Source organism: Chroicocephalus ridibundus, chromosome 1, assembly GCF_963924245.1.
Source record: "Chroicocephalus ridibundus chromosome 1, bChrRid1.1, whole genome shotgun sequence".
Lineage (NCBI taxonomy): Eukaryota > Metazoa > Chordata > Aves > Charadriiformes > Laridae > Chroicocephalus > Chroicocephalus ridibundus.
Window position 1 is genome coordinate 92,178,592 of NC_086284.1, and position 19,707 is coordinate 92,198,298.

The 19,707-nt window shown below is 38.9% G+C and overlaps 1 protein-coding gene across 1 annotated transcript in view; it reads left to right on the forward strand.

Annotated features, from left to right (window-relative positions):
* The window catches only part of IL1RAPL1 (interleukin 1 receptor accessory protein like 1), a 758,191-nt gene that overhangs the window by 719,753 nt on the left and 18,731 nt on the right, over positions 1–19,707 (forward strand). The window contains exons 7-8 of the mRNA XM_063343473.1: positions 9,042–9,174; positions 10,506–10,651. Of these exons, the coding sequence (XP_063199543.1) occupies positions 9,042–9,174; positions 10,506–10,651 (279 nt within the window). The remainder of the gene's footprint in view (positions 1–9,041; positions 9,175–10,505; positions 10,652–19,707) is intronic.

Genomic DNA, 19,707 nt, shown 5'->3' on the forward strand with positions numbered 1-19,707 from the left:
TCCTATTGTGTCATATTGCTTCATGAGAGTGGCAGTTTTCCCATCCATGTGCTTGACAAACTAGTCTGGGTCCTTTCCAAATGACATTTTCCATCATATGGTAGGAGCTGATAAAACTGGTTAGTTCATGAAAATCATGAAACTGATAATGTTTCCAGTGTGTGATCAAGAGTAAAGATCACCAGAGGAAGATATAGTGTTTAACTATTTGTTGTTCGTTATTTGGAGTCTCAATTTCCTTAACACCTACCTAGCAGGTGTAGGTGACATTGTGTGTGCTACTTTCCAAAAGCTCTACTTCAATAAAAACTCTTCCATATGCATCCCATCTCTACAGTATTTTTCAGAATACTTCCTTGCCTGAATAATTCCCAGCAACCTAGTCAATCCATGGTAGGCTTGTTTATGAAGAAAGAGAAAAAGGGGGAAAGGATTAGTCAGGCTGGCCAATGGAAAATAAAACCAGAACTTATTATTTAATATATATGCGTGACTCCAAAGCTGAGAATTTGCTATATGTACTCGAATTATCTAATGATTGCACAAACACTACAATCCCTCTTCCCAAAGCAGTTAAAGAGCAGGTATTACGAGACATTCTTGTAAAACACAGTTTCTAACACTGCTTATTAAGTGCTATGTCTGAAGAAATAAACTGGCTGAACAGTTAGGGGCTGAAATAACCACAAGAGGTTGAATAGCCGTTAATTTGTATGTAAACTGAATTGCCGAATCTGTTCTTTATGATTATTGAATTTTTCGTTTAAATGTGATCTGACACAGTAAGTCGTTTGCTAAAGCTCCCCAGAGTTAACCTCTTTGGGAAAAAAAAAAAAGTGTGTTATTTGTCATTATCTGGAATCGAGGACATAGTCTGCATTTCCCTTGTACAGAAAGTGTTGTGTGGTGCACCTGAGGGGGAGGCTGGGAAAAGGTACTGGGACTCCAGCTGGTTGCCATGATTTGTGTGCAGGGTTTTTTGACGCGCACTAGCACCCACAAGAGACCCACTTGTAAACCCACTATATTCTGTTCAGAAAGAACGGGAAAACAAGATTTATAACAAAACCTCTGTGGCAAGAGATTTGAATGTTTTCATCCGTTGGGCCAACACTCTTTAGGTTAAAAAAATAAAATAAAAGGCCAGTTATTTCTATAGCTTGCACAGGTAAAAGACAGCAAAATGAAAAGGGAGCTGTGCTATTGCAAGTATACTGTATTAGAAAATTATTGTCATTGTAGGCATGGGTGGACTGGATTTATCATTACATTTAGCAAAACAAGTTTAGCAACAGCTGCATTATAACTCAGAGGAGATGCCTAAATCCCACTTTCAGTCTGCTGCTGCTTTGCCTCTGGATTTTGTATGGGAAGGAGGAAAATGTTGAGAACTGCAATGGCTTGAAACTGTCTTCCTTAACTAATAAAGATATTATTCCAGCTTTGCTTGGGGCCCAGGGTCATCTGCAGAACTTCAGGAGTTTACCGTTCTTAATATATTTATTATTAACAAATATTCTTTACCACAGACACACACATTGAATTAGTTTAATTTTTTTCCTAATCTAACCTTCCTGAAGTGTAAAAAGATAAACAGGAAACCCCCTCCTGCTTTTCTAGGAGTTTCCCAAAACGTGACCCAGAGCAGAACTTCACAAAGCTAAAGCCACGAGAGGCAGTTCTGGGGCTCAGAGTCTGCTGAGGGGCAGTGGCATCCCTGGGTGCGTGACCTACCTGCCTCGCTTTTGAGGCATAGAGAGAGACCATAAGGAGCATGGTCTCCCATATGGGACTCCTTACTGGACTCCTTTTGGCAAAGGGAACTTCAGGCTGCTAGCTAAGCTTGGTTTTTTACCATGTAGCATCATTAAAATGCAAAAGCCACAGCACCATAGTCAAAGGCAGTGTGGTTGAAAAAAGAATCCCGAAACAAAACACTGAACATTATTAAGCTAGGCACTGTGTGGACAAATTTAAAGCTCCCAAGTCATAAGTCTAAAAGAGACAAAAACCATGTGAAGTTTGACATTTAGATCCACCTCTTTTTTTTTTCTTTTTTTTTTTTTCCATTGGAGTTATTTTGTTACCTAGGATATTTTCTTGTGACTTATATCTAAAAGCAGCTAGACTTTTAAAACAGATATTAGGTTTTGATCTGACAGAGAGGGCACAGGAAAAAAGTGTTTGAGAAATGCATTTGTCTAAGAAAACCCATGAGAAAATATGAGCTTCTAGAGTAAAAGTTAAGTCAAGCTTGTAAAACAATTGCAGTGACTTTCCTTTCTTTAGCAACTCTTGCTTTATGCTTTGTGCTAGTTGTCGTCTCCCACTCCAGCCTGTACTTCTGAAGAGGAAAGAATGAAAAATACTTGCTGAACAACTAATTTATCAGCCTGACATTACCATCTATCAAGAAGAGAGGCCCGCTGTTAGGAAAATCAAGATTATTGGTTCAGGGGTTTTGTTACCTCTTGTGAAATGAAGGTTAGTTTAACAATATCCATACCTGAGAGATGTCCTGGGCATTTTGAGCCCAAAGTCCCATACATCACTTCTTTTTCTGCAGTCTGCTGTAGTGGTTGCTGTCTTCATTGACTCTCTCCGACAGCCCTGCTGCTAAAGAGCCCGTTCAAAGCAGAAAGGATTTGGGTTTCTTTTCCTTCACAAGCTATGAAGCAGTCTACCAAAAAATTTTAATATTCTTGGGTTAATCTTCGATCTTATGATGTATGTTTCAGTATAGCACCTTAGTAAGTGTTGCAGACTCAAATATCTCAGGGCTGATAGCAGGGAACATGTAAGCAGCAACATACAGACACCTCCATTAAGTGTCCCGCTGTTGAACTGCAATTCAGCAGCTGGAAGCCTTGCAGGATAAAGGGCTCTTCATATGCCATACGGCAGTGAATGGCTATGAGTGGGCAAGGGAGTTTAGCCCTGTGGTGAAGGAGGGTTATTTTCTAAGTAAAAATACAACAAAAAAAACCCTAACAAAGCAGAATTAGGCTTTTTTTCCCAACTAAAAATATAAATCAGAAATTCAAGAAAGTAATTTTTTAACCTCTCCAATAAATAGTGATATTTACAAACTCAGTGAAAGTTCAAAAGCTACAATATCTCCCTGATCTTGTTACAAACCTTCTGCTGATGTCTGGTTTTCTTTTTTTTTTTTTTTTGGTGGAGGAATGGTTGTGTATACTCTAAATTTACACGTTTATGGCCTGAAGAACTGGTTCGATATGTGATTCAGAGTCCTGTGCAATCAACATTCAGCTCTGCAGCACAGCAAAATATGGACAGGTCTATTAATGAAGAAATATAGCTGTGTAATCACATTGAACCACTTTGTATGATGCTTGCATGATAATATTTAGCGGAATGATAATACCCAGCCCTTTCAAACCTACACCCACTGAATTCAAAGTAGAGGGAATTTCCACATTGTGTCTTCACAATAGTATGGATGCAAGACCTGATGCCTCGCCAAAGACTTCACAACTTGCTGCTCAGTAATGAGACTAGAATTTAGCCTTTCCCAGCTTGCAGTTATATTTCTGAAAACAGCATTTATTTATTGTAATTTGGCCTTACCTGCTATATGAAACATGCAGCAAGACAGTTGCAATCTGGTAAGAGCGTACAAGATATCAAGATGTGAAAATATGTATGTAAACTGGAAGGTAGCATAGCAGTAGGTTATGCTTTGCGTAGGCAAGGAAGGAATCAAGAGGAATCTCTGTGGTTCATCCTTCGCTAAGGGAAGATTTACAGATTCCGAGTATATGATCATATGACCAAGAGTCATGGCTAAAACTACCTGGTACCTTATTTTCCTTTTTTTTTTTTTTTCTTAATCATGTTTACAAGAAGGTTTTCAAGAACTGTTAAAACTGTTTTAGGAAAACATGAGCAGCATCTACCTATCTGCCCACTGGACTCGGCAGATGACATTGGCAAAGCAAGTGGGTCATTGACTTTATGAGGAATTACGACCTATCCGTCACATCTAGGAAGCTAACAGCTTTTACACCCCTCCACTTGGAAGACTGACATTTTTTCAGTGCTTTTTCTCTAATGTGAATGGAAAAACTGGTATTTAATTTGTGTGTGAGAGGTTTTGACTGTGTTTGCCTCAGCCTTTTATAATTTCATTTTGAGGTGTTGACATTACAAATAAATGGCATACTCATAAGTGTGTAGGTATTGTCTGTGCATAATATGGTTTACACTGTGCAGTAAAAGAAAGTCCCATATTTCAGTACGCAGCCTTTCCCCTCTCTTGGCCCTCAATATTACCGGATGCTGAGCGTGGGTCTCAAGCGCTTCACTACCATAATATCTCTTGGAGGATTCTTCTAAAAAGCAGTTGCAGAAGACGTCTGATACTTATCATTGCTTCCAACAAAAATGGTCGTCCTTCACTGAAGAATCTGTCAAACCAAAGGCTAGAACAGGTGCCATCATGGTGTGTGCTAACTTGTATGACTAACGGTGCAAGTGTAATTTAGACTGCCCGTACAAGATGACATTTCACTAACCACAAAACATTCACTATTTCCTAATTACAACTAGCAGGTTCTTAGCAGGCTGATGTTTTTAATTAGAGCTTATGCACTAGGAGTTTACTTGAGGTGTTTGTTTGGTTTTTGTTTTGTCTTTTTTTTAAAAATGTTTGGAAGTTAGACAGTGCCCTCTCCTGGACGTAGGCTCCCATAGCAGTAGTTTGCAAAGTGCCCCAAATGTGGCCAATTAGAGAAAATGGACACAGAAACGCTGTGTTGCTCTGCTGAAGGGATTTGCTGATTTCGAGGAAGTACACTTTGTTGTGGTCCCTCCTTGCATTCTGCTCTACTTGAAAGCGCACTGTGTAACAAAAATTGTTGTCAGTTTAGATGGCAAAGAGCTTTTTATTAATTTAACTTGAACCCAGTTGGGAAGAGTTGACAGTGCGACTTTATCACAGCGAGCAGCAGGAATATGTATATTCCAATTTTTACAAAAATTGGCTCAATGCAATGATAGCATATTCAACTTCAGAAATGAGGGGGATGGAGAAATATGCATTTCAGTGTTCTTCTATGTGTCTATTGCATTATTTCACAGTAAAATATGATAATTATTAAGAAAAGTCAAAAGCGTCATTTTTATTTTTATCCTTTCTTGAGTGTGTTTTGGGGTGGGTTTTTTTTCTGGGGGTAGGTGTTAATAAAAACACCAACACTATGAGTTTCACTTAATTAGATTAGAATTATCTCGTGCCTTTGGACTTTTCCAGGGTCCATAAAAAATCAGTTTACCCAGGACATAACTTGAGATAGAACATTCTCAAGAATTTACGACACCTCACAGCAAAGGGGACAGAGAGAGAGAGATGTATTTCGCTAGTAATTTAATTTAAAACATGTAGTTAATCTAAAATGTGTATTTAAAGTCCTTCAAAGACAGACTATAAAACTGTAATAATCCAGCATTTACAGGAAAATTTAAATTAATGGCATAGAAAGCATTACATATCCATTCATCAAACTTTTACAGTTTTCATATCACTTTGGTAGTTTTTCTCAGCACAGAAAACACATGGAGGGATGTAGTTCTGTAGGGTTAATTGTGAGTGATTTCTACTAATTGGCTGACACGTTGTTTTACACATCAGCTTAAACATGAAGCAAAGCAGCTGTTGTATTTATGTACTTAAATTTTGCATGCTTTCTAAAAATCTGCAGACTTCTTAAAAACAGACAGCCCATGCAGAGCAGCCGCTCTGTGCCAAACTGGGCATCCTCTCTGCTCGATTCAAAGGTGCACTTCTAGGGAAAAATACAGCCCACCCTACAGAGTACGCTCACTCATATGAGGGCAGCTCTGGAGCAGAGATCAAGTTGCGCTCCCAAACTACTCTGTCCACTCATAATATTGCCCTTCAGTCAGCCTTTGCCCATTACTTACATGTGCCTGCAGCTGTGAGCATCTCTCCTTCACCAAAGGAGCTCCGCTGCCCTCCGCAAAGAGCTGTGAGCTCTGGAGTAACAGACCTCCTCATTAATGGTCACAGTTGGTCATTAGCTGGTCACTGAATCTTTCTTGATGACCCGCTAATGAACTTCCCATTGGCTTATTGTGAAGATTGGTCAAGGTAGACACTATAGGTAATTTATAGCTGAAAACCCAGCGTGCTAATGGCCTTTGCTCAGCGACCGCAATCGACACAGTACTACTAAGAGGCATTACATCCTTCCTAATTTATTTCTTAGGTGTAAATATTTCATGTTGAATGGAAAATTTGGATTCTGTGTTTAAAAATATGATTACATATTTTATTGAGCGGGAAACTTAAGAATTTAATGAGGAAAAAAACCTTAATCTTACAAACTCTGTTTTTTCTGGCATTTTTTGCCCTTAACAAAAGATGTTTATTTTTAAATAAAAAAAACATGTGCACATTAATATTCAGCTGTAAAAGGCTCAGAGGCCTGCACAGTGCAAAAATCAGCTCTCAGTGGATGCCTGTTAGCTGCAGGAGCCGGGAGAGCTTTGATGGTTCAGCACCTGTGGTGCCTAATCTCTGTGATTCTTGGATAAGTTGGCCAGAAGCTACAGTCCCTCTACCTGTGATCTTGCCAGCTCTTAAAAGCTAAAAAGTTTCAACTGGGCCTTGACTTGGTGGGAAAGCTCCAGAAAAAGCCTAAGAAGTGACAGTGATGTATTAGGTAGCACTCTTTTCTCTGAGATTGGTAGATAATGGCATAGGGGTTATCCAATTCTCACAGGAGCCTGCTTTTGCGTTAGATACCTTCTCCTGTTTCAAGAGTGATCAGAGTCCATCAATTCTGCAGTTACTAGGCATTTCACAGCCCTGAATACATGCTAGATTGGATGACTGTGGTTGAGATATTCATAATCCTATAACGTTTTGTATTTTCATTTTCACTTGCTCATCTACCATAATTATGATGCAAAACCAAAAAAAAAAAAAGAAAAAAAAATTATTTCATTTTTATCTGCTATGCACCCACTGTCAGAAAATGGGGTTGCATCTGTTAAGATGTCCTGGGCACAACCAGGAAGTTTACCATATTCCATTACAGGTTTTCATGCACTTGACCCACATTAAGCAGTGTCCCAATGCTCATGTTATTCCTTGCAAATGGCTTCAAGATCGCAAAAATTTTTCTCTCCAGTGCTTCTAAATGGCACTTCTTCAGCTGTGTAGAGCTTGAGGAGGCGGTTTCCAGGGAGGTGTCCTGGCCATTTCTCCCCAGGGTGTGGAAACAGGAGCTGTGCTTGTCTTTAGAAAGAGAGTTTTTGCCCTCTCACTGAGAATTTTCAGCTTCCATTTGGTGACTTTGGCCTAAATGAGATGAGGTTATCAAAATGTCTCATTAGTCAGAGATTCAATTTCATACCTTTTAATTACAAATAAGACTGTCCTCTCCATCCTAGTTTCAAATTCTGGGCTACTCCTGTCTCTCTAGCGGGCGCTGCTGGCAGAGTGTGGCACCAACCAAAAGTTCATGAAATGACGAAAAGCAACTCAGTTCCTAAACAGCTTGTGAAAGCAACATAGGTGGTACTTGCCTTGATGTTGCACATTTTGATTACAGAATATTTGGTTCTGCACACTTTATGGCATGGATGTGAGAGTTCAAGCCAGATAGAGGAGTCAGATGCTTTTACAGAAACCCAAAAAGCATTTCAGATAAATAATACATTTATTTAATAATTCTCAACTTCTTTTTATACAGCATCCTGCATTTATTTCTGTATTAAAAAGTAAATAGAATTTGCAAATATTAATGTCATATGTTTGAGAAGGACCAGGTCCTGACCCAAAGCGGTGTATTTTTGAGGAAATTCATTGAACCCACGTGGACTTGTCATGTCATCTCAGTACAGAATGAAGTAGTGTCACCAGCGCTTTTTTTCTGCCTTTTTTTTTTTTTTTCCCCAGGAGCTGTGGTCAGTAAGCTTTAAAATCCTAACATCAAAAAAATTGAAAGTGTAAATAAAATATGAGTTTGGTCTCAGCAGTAATATAAACTCCATGAAAATACACTCCTCAGGGGGGAAAAAATACACTCCTTAAATCACAACACTTCCTTAAATCACTGCGTAATTATCCACTAAAGAAACACACATAGCAGTGTAGAAGAGTTAGTGCATGTTGAGAAAAACATCTTTACAGCAGTGAGTGGCAGATCTTTAACTATGAGGCTGTCCTCTAGTTAGTTTTATCTGATCTAACCAACACACAAAACATGTGCGAAGTAACGTTTCGATCCCTGTATGTGCTGAAACCCCAAAGCCAAGTGGTACTAACACAATATAAGACTACGCAATGAAAATAAACCAGAGTGAAGGCGTATTGCATTTTTAATTTTCACTATAACAATTAAATAAGTAATGCTGCACATATACAGAATTTCTGCTCCTTGCTGCATGTACCTAATGGTTATTCCCATTCGCACAGCGAGACACACACATGTCCCACAACGTACAGAATGAGCTCGCGTGTGTTCTTTTTTCAGGTTTCAGTGTTTAATACTTTTCTGCAAAGGTAATGTAGCCATGAGCGCACATCCTTCTACTGGCTGTCCCATGGCAATGTTACCCCACAGGAATCTACCGACCACTTTGCAGAAACCATTGCGAGGTTGAACTATCACAGATGCGATTGCATGTCTATTTTACCTAACCTTTATCTGTTTTCAGAGAAAACATGGAAATCTTTGGTTAAGTTAGCTTTTTTTTTGAAAAAACAGTGTCTTTAATTTCCTTACCAAGCATAGAAACTTGGTGAAACCATACAAAGTTGAATCCTTATGCAACATTTAATTTCATTTTTATTGTATTTATTTTCAGAAAATATATTTAACACTAGTGGCAAGACAATAGATACTTTTGGATGTTTCCAACAGGAGCTGGAAATTGAGGGTCTCTACAGATATAATTTTTTTTTTAAATCAACAAAAGCAACTGATTCAAAACTGAAACTTTTGTTATAAATTTTAATATAACATCTTTTCTTACATTCTTTGTAACAGGCGGTTCTGCTAATCTAACCTGCCGAGCTTTCTTTGGATATAGTGGAGATGTCAGTCCTTTAATCTACTGGATGAAAGGGGAGAAGTTTATTGAAGATTTGGATGACAGTCGAGTCTGGGAAAGTGACATCAGGTAAAAGAAAAAATATTCTGGTTTTTTCAGTCAATATCTTTTTTTCATAGTTAATGTAATACTTGTTGTCACGGACTAACTCAGGAACACTTTGGGTCTGATCCCTGGTTTTGCAAAATACATTATTTACCTTTTCAACTCCACCAGCAGAGAACAGAAAAATGCACGCCTCAGCCACACCTGATGTTAGAGAGCTGCAAAAGCAGAATAGCTGCTCGACAAGTACCGTAGTGTAACCGACTGGAATTTGCATAGTGACTTTTTCCAGCTGTGGCAATCTACAATAAGAACCATTAAGACAGCTACTGAGATGAAACAAAGAAAAATAAATACATCAAGGGAAACAGCTCAAAAGAAGCCTTTTAAAACATGGAGCCCTAAATAAACGCTGAAGTCTGGCTTCTTTTTTGAAATGTTTTGATTTCTTTTCTTCAAGGAAAAAACTGAGTTCCCTGGGATGTTATGTGGCCTGTGAGAGCCAAGCATCCTGTTACGTGGGCTGCTTATATCTGCTGAAATTCTTGTTTTGGAGAGGATCTGGCAATTCACACCATGTACTTTTACTGTTCCTGAAAGTGCTGCCTCATTTACAAATTAAGAAAGAAGTGGTTTTGTATTGGGAATTACATGCTTGACATAGTGCACCAACTCCTTTCCAATATGAAGTATCTACTTGGATCTGAAGAGATTCCTTTTTCATTTATAATTCTGCATGTGTGTGTATCACTGTGCCTATATATCATGGATAAACCCAGAAATGAAGGCAAATCTAAGTGTGCGTTACAAAGGAAGCTAAATAATCACAGATGTGTTATCTGCAGGGATTCTGCAGTTCTTCCTATGATTTATAATGCACAGTCAAATTTTATAATACATTCAAAATAATTTTTCAGACCCTGGCATGAACACACTGTTTCTGAGTGACATGTTGAAAAGCCTCAGAAAGTGCACAAATAGTGCACAAAATAGTTTGGCCCAGACGCCTAGTGTCACCCAAAATAACTGTTTGCACTTTTTTCTTTTCTAACATTTCAAGACTTCACACACTACTGATGAAGGTCTCCATCAGAGTGTGCAATAATATATTATCAGTGTGCACATCATCTTGCTTAAAGACAATTAACTGAAGCTCTCATTAACATTTACAAAGCCAAATCTCCTCATTAGAAGTGAGGAAGAAAAGGGCATGATATAATTTAATTAAGATTTCATCAAACCATAGCCAAATTTGAAGACAGAGAGTTGTGAATTGTAAGTAGCATTATTATGTCATGATTATCTAATGCTCTGCTATGATACAAGCAGAATAGCTTTGGTTGCTTTATTCTCAGGGTTCTCAAGGAACATCTTGGGGAACAGGAGGTTTCCATCTCATTGATCCTTGACTCTGTGGAAGAGGCAGACCTGGGGAATTACTCATGCTACGTTGAGAATGGGAATGGACGCCGACATGCCAGTATTCTTCTACATAAAAGGGGTAAATATTCAGCTTTTCTCCATGAAACGGTACATTATAGGGGTGGTCAGTTTGTAGAGCTTCCTTCTGATACAAGCAGGCAATTTGACTTCCTGAGATATTAATATGTAATGATTATTTTCCCCCAAGCATTTGTACAACTTCCAAAATAAAACAGAAAGGTTGTTGTTAACTATGGCTGTCACTGGGAAAAATAGAGTAATACCTTTTAATTATATTTATATAAAAGATGCATTTAATAATTCATGAACTTTAAAGCTCATAAAGGCTCAATAGAGAAAAAAAAAATAGGAAGCCACAGGTAATAAAACTGTAAAAATTTTCTGTAAGAAATAAAATCGAACATTAGAAAAACCAACCAAAATGCACTCCTATCAGAAATGCCACCTAAACCCCATGCCAGGGGAGCTCCTGCATAGTCTGACTAGGGGCATTTTCCTTCTAACACATTTGTTTAACACCAACGTTTCTGAAGTGAAGTATCACAACAGAAACTTCTAAGGACATTCCTGTTTCTACTCACCACTCACATCCTGTGATTCCAGCCTGCCTAACGGCCACAGCCATCTCCCACGGAGATAATTATGGAGAGGTGGAGAATCTCTTGCAAAGCAAGGTTCCCGGATCCACTTTGTTCACTTTACCTCCCAGAGGGTGCTCCACATGCCGCGGCTTGATGCTCCCCACCCTCACGCAGCATCCTGCTGGCTTAAGAGAGCAAAGAATAATCAGGAGTAGGGTCTGTACTTCGCTGTCATTACTGTGCTTTTTTTAGACTGTTTGCAAAGGTGAGCAAACCAGGTTCTTACTGTGGTGCTGAACTACTTGTGGCATATCAATTTACATCAAAGCGGTTATATCTTCCCTAGTTTTAGTCTTGTAGCATGCAAAGCTGGGCTAAGTTTAAAAGGAAACTGTAAATCAAGGTAGTGTGACTCATTTATTTAAATGTATTTTGTCTACCTCCAATTAATTTAAGAGAACTAATTTTTAGACATTTTTCTGAACTCTTATCATTGCTTCTTAAGACATGCAGATGTAAATAACCAGATGTTCTGCTTAGCCTGGCATTTGCCATATTTTCCAGAATTTACTGAGATGGGAAATTGACTTACTAAGTAATTGAACCTCAACAACTTACCAGCTAGTAGTCATATACTCCTAATTCAGAGATGTTTGAACCCAGAGCTTAAATGCACAAACACTGAAATCTAATGTCTTGTTTTTTAATAATGAAATTAGTGCATGGAACACTGAGAATAAAGATTTTTTTTAAGGCTTAAAATGCTTTAAACCCAATACTTAATTAACCGGCATGTACTAAGTCACATGCTGATGGTGAGTCCTTATTTTCCCTTCCATAGAAGCAGTAGCTCCAAGACTGCCAGCACGTAAGTCTTTTCTGTTCTGTGACCAACAGCTTTTTAATCTAACAGCGTGCATGCATAAATTTTGCAAGGGTCTACGTTCCTTGCCTCCTTTCTTAGAGAAATCAGTATGTCAAACACACCACAGTATGTGGCCTCATGATGACATGCTTAAGAGGAAGTAATCTCAATATTTAATTGCCCTTACAAATGGCAAAAAGCTAAAAATAGCAAACACCCCACCCCCCCAAATATTTTTTCTTCCTCTTTAAATAAGGCTGAATCTGAAATTGTGATTTGGAAACAAAATCTGTTGTGCCCTCAAAAAACAAAATGTACTTGTTACAGGCCTTCTACATACTTTGCACGTTGACTACTGTTTCAGTGAAATGATAAATTAACCATGACAGAGAAAAATTTGAGCTAGTCTCTCAGGTCTCCTAGGAAGAGGAGCTTTGCACCACTTGCTTAGTCTCCTGTATATCACCATGACAACATTTCATTTTAGGTTTCCTTGTTTAGATCCACATTTAGTCTCTGCTAGGAATGAGCTAGCTGTTTATTAATTTCTGATTATTGGCTCACTTAGAACAATTGGGACCTAACAGTTAGGTAAATTTTCTTCCTGAACACTGAGGCATTTGCAGACGTATTAGTTTTGGCTGGTTTTCTAGGTGGTGATCTTTTTTTCCAGCAGTATAAGCCAACAAAAATGCTGAATCTCAAATGTTCACTGGATACCTGAAAAAGAAATTATAATCCTTCTTAAACTTCACATGTGGTCCGTGATCACCAGGATCTCAGAAGGGACAAGAAAGCAGAAAGCTCTGTTACTGAACAAAGAGCATTCCTGGGAAAAGAGGTATTTGGGGCTAAACGCTGCAGTGGGGATTCAGGTACACAATTTAATCCTTTCAAACACCCTTGCAGTTGCTGCTTCGCCCGGGTCAATATGTTCTCTGTAAACTTAAACTTCCAGGGGGAGCTTTTGGATATGCCTGCAGTGACATAGGCCTTGAAAGGGCAAGAAGTTCAGAGTCTAAATCATCAGCAAAAACCTGGATGTGTCTTCCTCACTCTTCCCGCCGGTCAGCCCAACAGGGACACACACTCACCTCACAGAAAACACAAGCCGGGTCCATCCGATGGTTGTCCCCACCACAAACCAGTGCCTGGTGCACTCTGCCAGGGAGAGGGGGCTTCTGCGCCTTCCCTGACATGGCACATGAATGGCAACCCAGAGCCTGCCCTTTCCTGAGAGGAACTTTGGGAGGGGAGCAGAACACTGCTCCCTCAGACTCCAACGCTACTCTTGCACGAATAGTGAACCCAGTTTGGGCATCCAGCACCAGGAGAAAGCTGGAGCCACTGGCACCTCCTTCTAGCCCAGAAGCTAACACTCTGCATCTCGGGAAGCTGAGCCCCCATTTTCTTCTGAGCTTCTTCTACTTTCTGACTGCCAGCGGAGAAAACCTATGATCTATGTTTTTGTGCAGCCAGCGAACCATTTTTAGGCTGCTAACTTTCCTAAGTCGCTGTGCGTAGGGAGCATTTAACTCAGAGCTAAAGGCAGTAGAGCATTTTAAGCATGACAATGCCAATGCTGTTTCCTTTTCTGGTCCATTCCTACAAAATTTATCCATAAATAATCAGAAAAAGAGAGGGATCAGAACCCAGGAGATTTAACTTTCATTCTCTTCTTCCATCTGTTGGCCCAATCTCTTTCTATCACCTTTACAATAATCAAGTTATTTTCTCTTTTGTGTGAGGAAAGAGAAATCTACTTGTTATAATCCAAGGCTGATTTTGTTACTTATTGGTGATAGCTATCATTGATCATCTGTTGCAGTTACAGGTTAATCTCCAGCCAGGTAGAGGCATCTTATAGAAATTAATTTTTGAGAGTGGTACTGGCAGCAGCTAAGCACAAATTTATTAACGACAGACCACAAATTGCAGATGATATAAGGGGTGGATCACACACTATAATCCCATTTTTTTCACAGGTTTTTAATGCAAGAAGACAAGCCCATGGTCTATCAATGTAGCAGACAAAAATGTAATGCATAAGGAGAAAGAATGCTCAAATTTTATCTTGGCATTATTTTTTTAATGTTAGTGATATGATTTTGAAAGCTTAATAATATACCTGTATTTTTAATGGGACAGACACCAGAACTAAGAGCAGGTAACATACTTTATGCGTTTTTCAAAGTATCTCCTTCCCTTTCTTCCCATTTTCTCAGTGCTGTCTAATTTCCTGTCCTGGGCCTCTTTTATGTTTGGAGTTTGTTTTCCTCTGTCATAGGTGTTCTTAATGGACGTATATGGGTCTTGTTGACTATAAGCTAATGAGAGATGGTTAAAACAACTTTTTTTTCTGTTGCTACAAAAAAAGACTTTCACTGAAATAAGTTGTTTAGAGGAAGAGATTTATTCTGTTTGAAATTGCCCATGAGAATATATGTTTGAAAAAGAAAAAAGTTAATATTTCCTATAGCAAGTGCATCTTGAGGAAACATACAACTGAGTAGGCATACTTTAAACTCATAATTTATTAACGCAAAAACATCATATTTTTATTTCCTGTACAATTTAATAGCAAATTCTGAATAGCAAGTAATTCTGAATTTTCTTCATACAGTTATTAACAATAACGGAATTGCTGACAAGCACCTTAAATTACAGTGAAATTCACATAATAGTGTAAATCTGTTTTATTACTTAAGGACTTGATTAAGTTAAGTTTTTGATCTCATGAGCATTTTCAGTCATTAGGACACGATTTCCATCAGTGGTATACCGATGAGTGACAACTGAGACTTAAAAGAGAAAAGACACTAGTTCTTTTCTAACCTCTGCAAAGAAACTGCAGGTGTTATAGCTCCCTTTGCCACAAAGCTTCACGATGCTTCTGAAGTTTCTGAATGGGAGCTCGTCATGTGAGAAATGAGATCAAATGAGAAATGAGATCAATGAGCTATATTTCAACTTCTGTTAATTGGTCCTAATTACCTGAACATTCCCAGCAAATCTCTGGGTCTCAGTGGAAACAAACCTGTTGTAAAACTCTGACCCACTTGGTCAGTTAAGACCTTACACATGTATATCTTCCAGTGTATAAAGCATTCAGTTTTTATTCTGCACTGCAGAAAAAGCTTTTCTGAGTTCCTAACCAGGTTTTAGAATTGAAATTGAAATTTTATTTGATTTGATGGAAATCAATTTTTCATCCCCCTGTGGCCATTGAAGAAGCCTTGAGGTTGTCACTGGGCTGGGCAGTGCAAAGGTTCAGTCACCCAAGAGGTTTATGACATTGGGACAAAAGTCTTATATCACCTCCCTTCCTGAACCAAACCTAACCAAAAGAGACTGTTCTTTTTACACTCAATCTCATCTAAAAATCAGTAAATTTGTAGAATACTAAAGACTATTGCCTGACAGAAACTCTTGATAAGGCCATTTTCCTCATCAATGAAGTTTTTCTCATCTTTTAGAAAAATGGACAAAGACATCTCCAGTACAAAGGTTAGTCAGATTGCTTAGCAGGTGCCTAAATCTAACATTCCTCTGACAAAGTGTCAAACAAGTTGGTTTGTTTAACAGATTCCTTTTTAAAACAGGTTTTGTACCACTTTTATCATAGTTTTTCTCTTTATATAATGTCTAAGTGCAATTCTAACCTTGATTGGCAGGGATGAAAATATTTTAAAATAAAATGTCACAAATTGTTCCCATAATCCATGCAGAGCTAAATTATTCATTAATGCTATCCTCAGAAAAAATGTAAACAGTATGTTTGATGATCTTACATCCTTGGAACTTGGTACTCCATTTTTTCCAACATTTTAGCACCTCCCAGTTCTTCTTACATTCATTTCTTTCAGAAGATCTAAAAGAAGTAATTGTGTGGGCTGTCTGATTTCTGTAGTGCAATAAGCAAATAGAAGTTCTCCTAATCAGTAAGGTTTTAAGTCACACACAATTCACTTATTTAGGGAAGCTAACCAGAGATTAATGCAATTCTGCACCATGATGACATTTTTCCTTCAACCTGAAATATAAACTGCCTTAAAAATGCAGTGTTCTGTATTTAAGTGTGGTAAACTACAGTAACATTGCAGCGTCTATATTTTTTTCAACTTATCCTCTTTTGAGCTAACATACTGTTGGGGATGGTGTAATTATTCACCTGCTGGAAACGGGTATCCCACACTTCTCAGAAGAAATAAAAATGTCATTCGTAAGAATATACTTCTATTACAATAATTTACTATCTCTATTCTAATAACACTGAGAAATCCAACAGCACCAAGGCTCAGATATACTGCCTGACATACTAATGAACAGATTAACAAGTTCCCTTTCTAGTATTTGCACAACTATGTACACAGAATCCTGAAGCCGACTAGTTGTTTTTCAAAGATGAATTGGGAATATATATTACATATTGATCTAAAAAATAAAATGAGATAACTAAGTGTCAATAGTTCTTATAAATAAAACGAAACTACCACATTAAAAACCATATTAAAAACTGTAACTAAATTTAACCACTTTAAGTCAATTCTGCAGACATCTACAGGCATGCGTGGCCTATGCTGGCAGGAAGCATATACTTTGTGCTAAGAAATGGCTTCATAATCAAGCTAATGAACATCCCAGATTTGTTTCTACTGGTATCAGAAGTATTATTGTCCTGCAATATCAATCGGTAATTGTCTGCAACAGCATCCATAAAGACACCTTAAATACAAACAGATTTTGTTTGGCACATTGAAACAAACAAATACAAATCCTAAAAAATAGAGAATAGATTTCATATATATCTATATATGCATATTAGATATGCATATGCTGTATAAAGCTGTGGTTCCATATGCTATACTTTGGAAAGACAAATTGTTTTACAGCCATGCCATAATGAATACTGTATTAAGGGGGTGCGGGGGGCGGGTGGGGGAAGAGAAAAAAAGCACATACTCCTCCATTTTTAAACTGTGCGTATAGATTTCTTTCTTCCTAACCTCAACTCTGGCTACGGTTTACTGCTGATGTCTGAAATGAGACTCAGATGAGGAATGCTGTGTTAGACAGACTCCTTCTTTCTTTAGAAGAAACACACCCTTTTATAACCAAAGCTGCATGTTATGACGTGTTGGCTGTCAGTATCTGCCTTCTTTACCTTCTCTCAGGTGTTGTCACGAGAGCTTTAGTGTTGTCTTCAACTGCCCTCCTTCCAAATTATATTCATTACCTTTATGTTTCATTTAATGTTTTAAGTCTATGAAAGTATACCTAGACAAACTGAGAACTGTCTCTAACCAAACCTTGTAGCCTTGTGAGTTAAATCGTCCAAGACAAGCAGAGAATGGGAAAGATTGTAGACCACAAAGTTGCAAAGATTTATGTATGCACTAACCTGAAGCTCTGTGAATAGTCCTGTTGACTTCAGAGGGATTACTTATAGTCTGTGAAGTTAAGCAATCTGCGTAAGTGATTGCAAAATTGAAACCTTAGATAGACTGTAATTGGATTTTGAAAAAGGCTCAGACATTGAATACACAGATATAAATCACACATCCTCGAAGAGTTATAAATCACAAAAAATGAATGTTTGAAACATAATTTTTTTTCTTAGTAGCTCAGCTGTGTGTGGACTAATGAATAGAATAAGATTAATTTTAAATTATCACAGATCATTAAATGTAAAGTCCCTGAAGCATGTCTTATAAGTCAAAAGATATGAATCTTTGAAGGCACCCTTTTGTTTACTTTCCTGTTACAACTCCAGCTACAACAAGTGAATTACCTGCATGACACTGAGAAAGGAAGTTTATCAAATATTGAAGCCAGGTGAAGATCAAAGACATATCCTACAAATATGCCCAATAATTAGGATAGAATCAGTATAAAAGGAGTGCGCTTATTACCAGCCATATCGTGCCGGATATTTGGAGAGGACGCGTACTTTGTTTTAATTAGCTGTCTCTTTCACTGGGTTGCTTGGACAAAGCCTCCCGATAAGGAAAAAAAAATAAAAATTGTAGCCATTGGTCAAAATGCTTGTAACAAATCTTGTTTTAAGTTGAAGCTATTTATTCAGAAACCAATCTACTACTGCAGCAGTAATCAATGTGTTTTTCCTTGGAGTAGAACTGTTCCTGTGCTACTGGAGAACTATTGTTAATTGCCTGTAACTAAATGATTGCTGTGCTTCTGGATGTAACTCCCTGGCACTCGCTCATTTGTTGTGTTTAACAGAATGCCTGTCCCCCTAAGGGTTAGACGAGTAATTTTCCTCTACTATTTTCTACATTCAGCTTCAGCTCCTTAAGGAGGGCCAGGTCTGTAATTTGAGCAACGCTCACACAAGGTCTAAATAGATTTTAAAAGGTTTGCACTTTTCGTCTCTCCCCTCTGATGTGGAATTGTGCTGAAATTGAATCTTTTTAGTGTAGAGCCACCACAGGAAACTTGAATTTCAGCAGGAAAAACATATCACACTTCAAAGGGAGTGTAATGCCCGCCGCAGCAACGGTGCTCAAATCCCAGTGCAAAAGGCAGAATAAAGCAGCAGGAAAAACTGTTTTTGTGAACGTAACCTTACACTCCAACCTTGCTGTTACACTTCAGCTTAGCTTTAGCAGTCACTACGTCATTGTTGACGTACACGTCACCAATGCCCTCAGCATTCGCAGAGCACCTTCAGGAGTAACCTCTCCTACCAAGGAGTCAGAAGCACCTTCCCCTCTTCCCATTGGGAAAATGGAGGCACAGAAATGTGAATGGCTTCGGTCACCCCAGGGGCCGACAGCGGCAGCAGGACCCAGCCTTCCGCTCCTCGCACCTCCGGTTTGGCCCAACACAGGGCAAGGCTCTTCACCAAATCCCCGCTGGCGGCTTGAAGCCAGCCCCTGCCCGCTCTTCAGCATCCTGCAGGAACACTGACGCTGGGCCTGAAAGCAACGGGCTTGGCAGGGCGCCGTGCCCAGGCCAACCTCTCCCGCCTTCCGCCGCGCTGCACGGATGTGGCCGTCCCCCTGCCAGCACTCCGGGGGTTACCTCGGGCGTCTGCGGGGCCCGGGGTAAGGATGCAGCAGTCTGCCGGGCTCCTCACTGCTCCCCTCTGCCTCTGAACCCTGGCTAATAGCACCCCAGACGGAGAGCGGACATGTGCTGGTAGACGTTGCTCAGCACAGAGGAAAATACAGGCTTGCTGTGCTAGGTGGATAGGGCGTGAAACTTACTGTGCAAACAGATCTGCTGTAAGAAAGAACCATCTTATCCTTGTGCTCATAGGTGATCATGGTGGGCTCAGCAGCAGCACGTGAAAAGGTAATTTCTAGTAGGTTTCAGGGTGACTTAGAGAATTTAGTTGTTTCCTTTGGTTGACTAATTCAGGACAGTTTTATGCGTGTTCAGACTGACGTTACTGAAGTAAAAAATATAGGCATAATTTTGAACTATTTTAAGGGGAAAAAGATAACTAAGAGGGACTGATGGTAAAGCGATGCAGTGCATTAGTCTGATTTCATGCACAGTGACAGAGAACAGATGACTACCTGCAGTTATTTTTTCCTTTTAATCTCAAAATCATTAATTTAGGAAAAACTTTCGTTTTCCAGCTGTAAAGTTTTTCCTTGCCTTTAATGAGTCATAACATCAGGCACATAAATAGAGTATTTT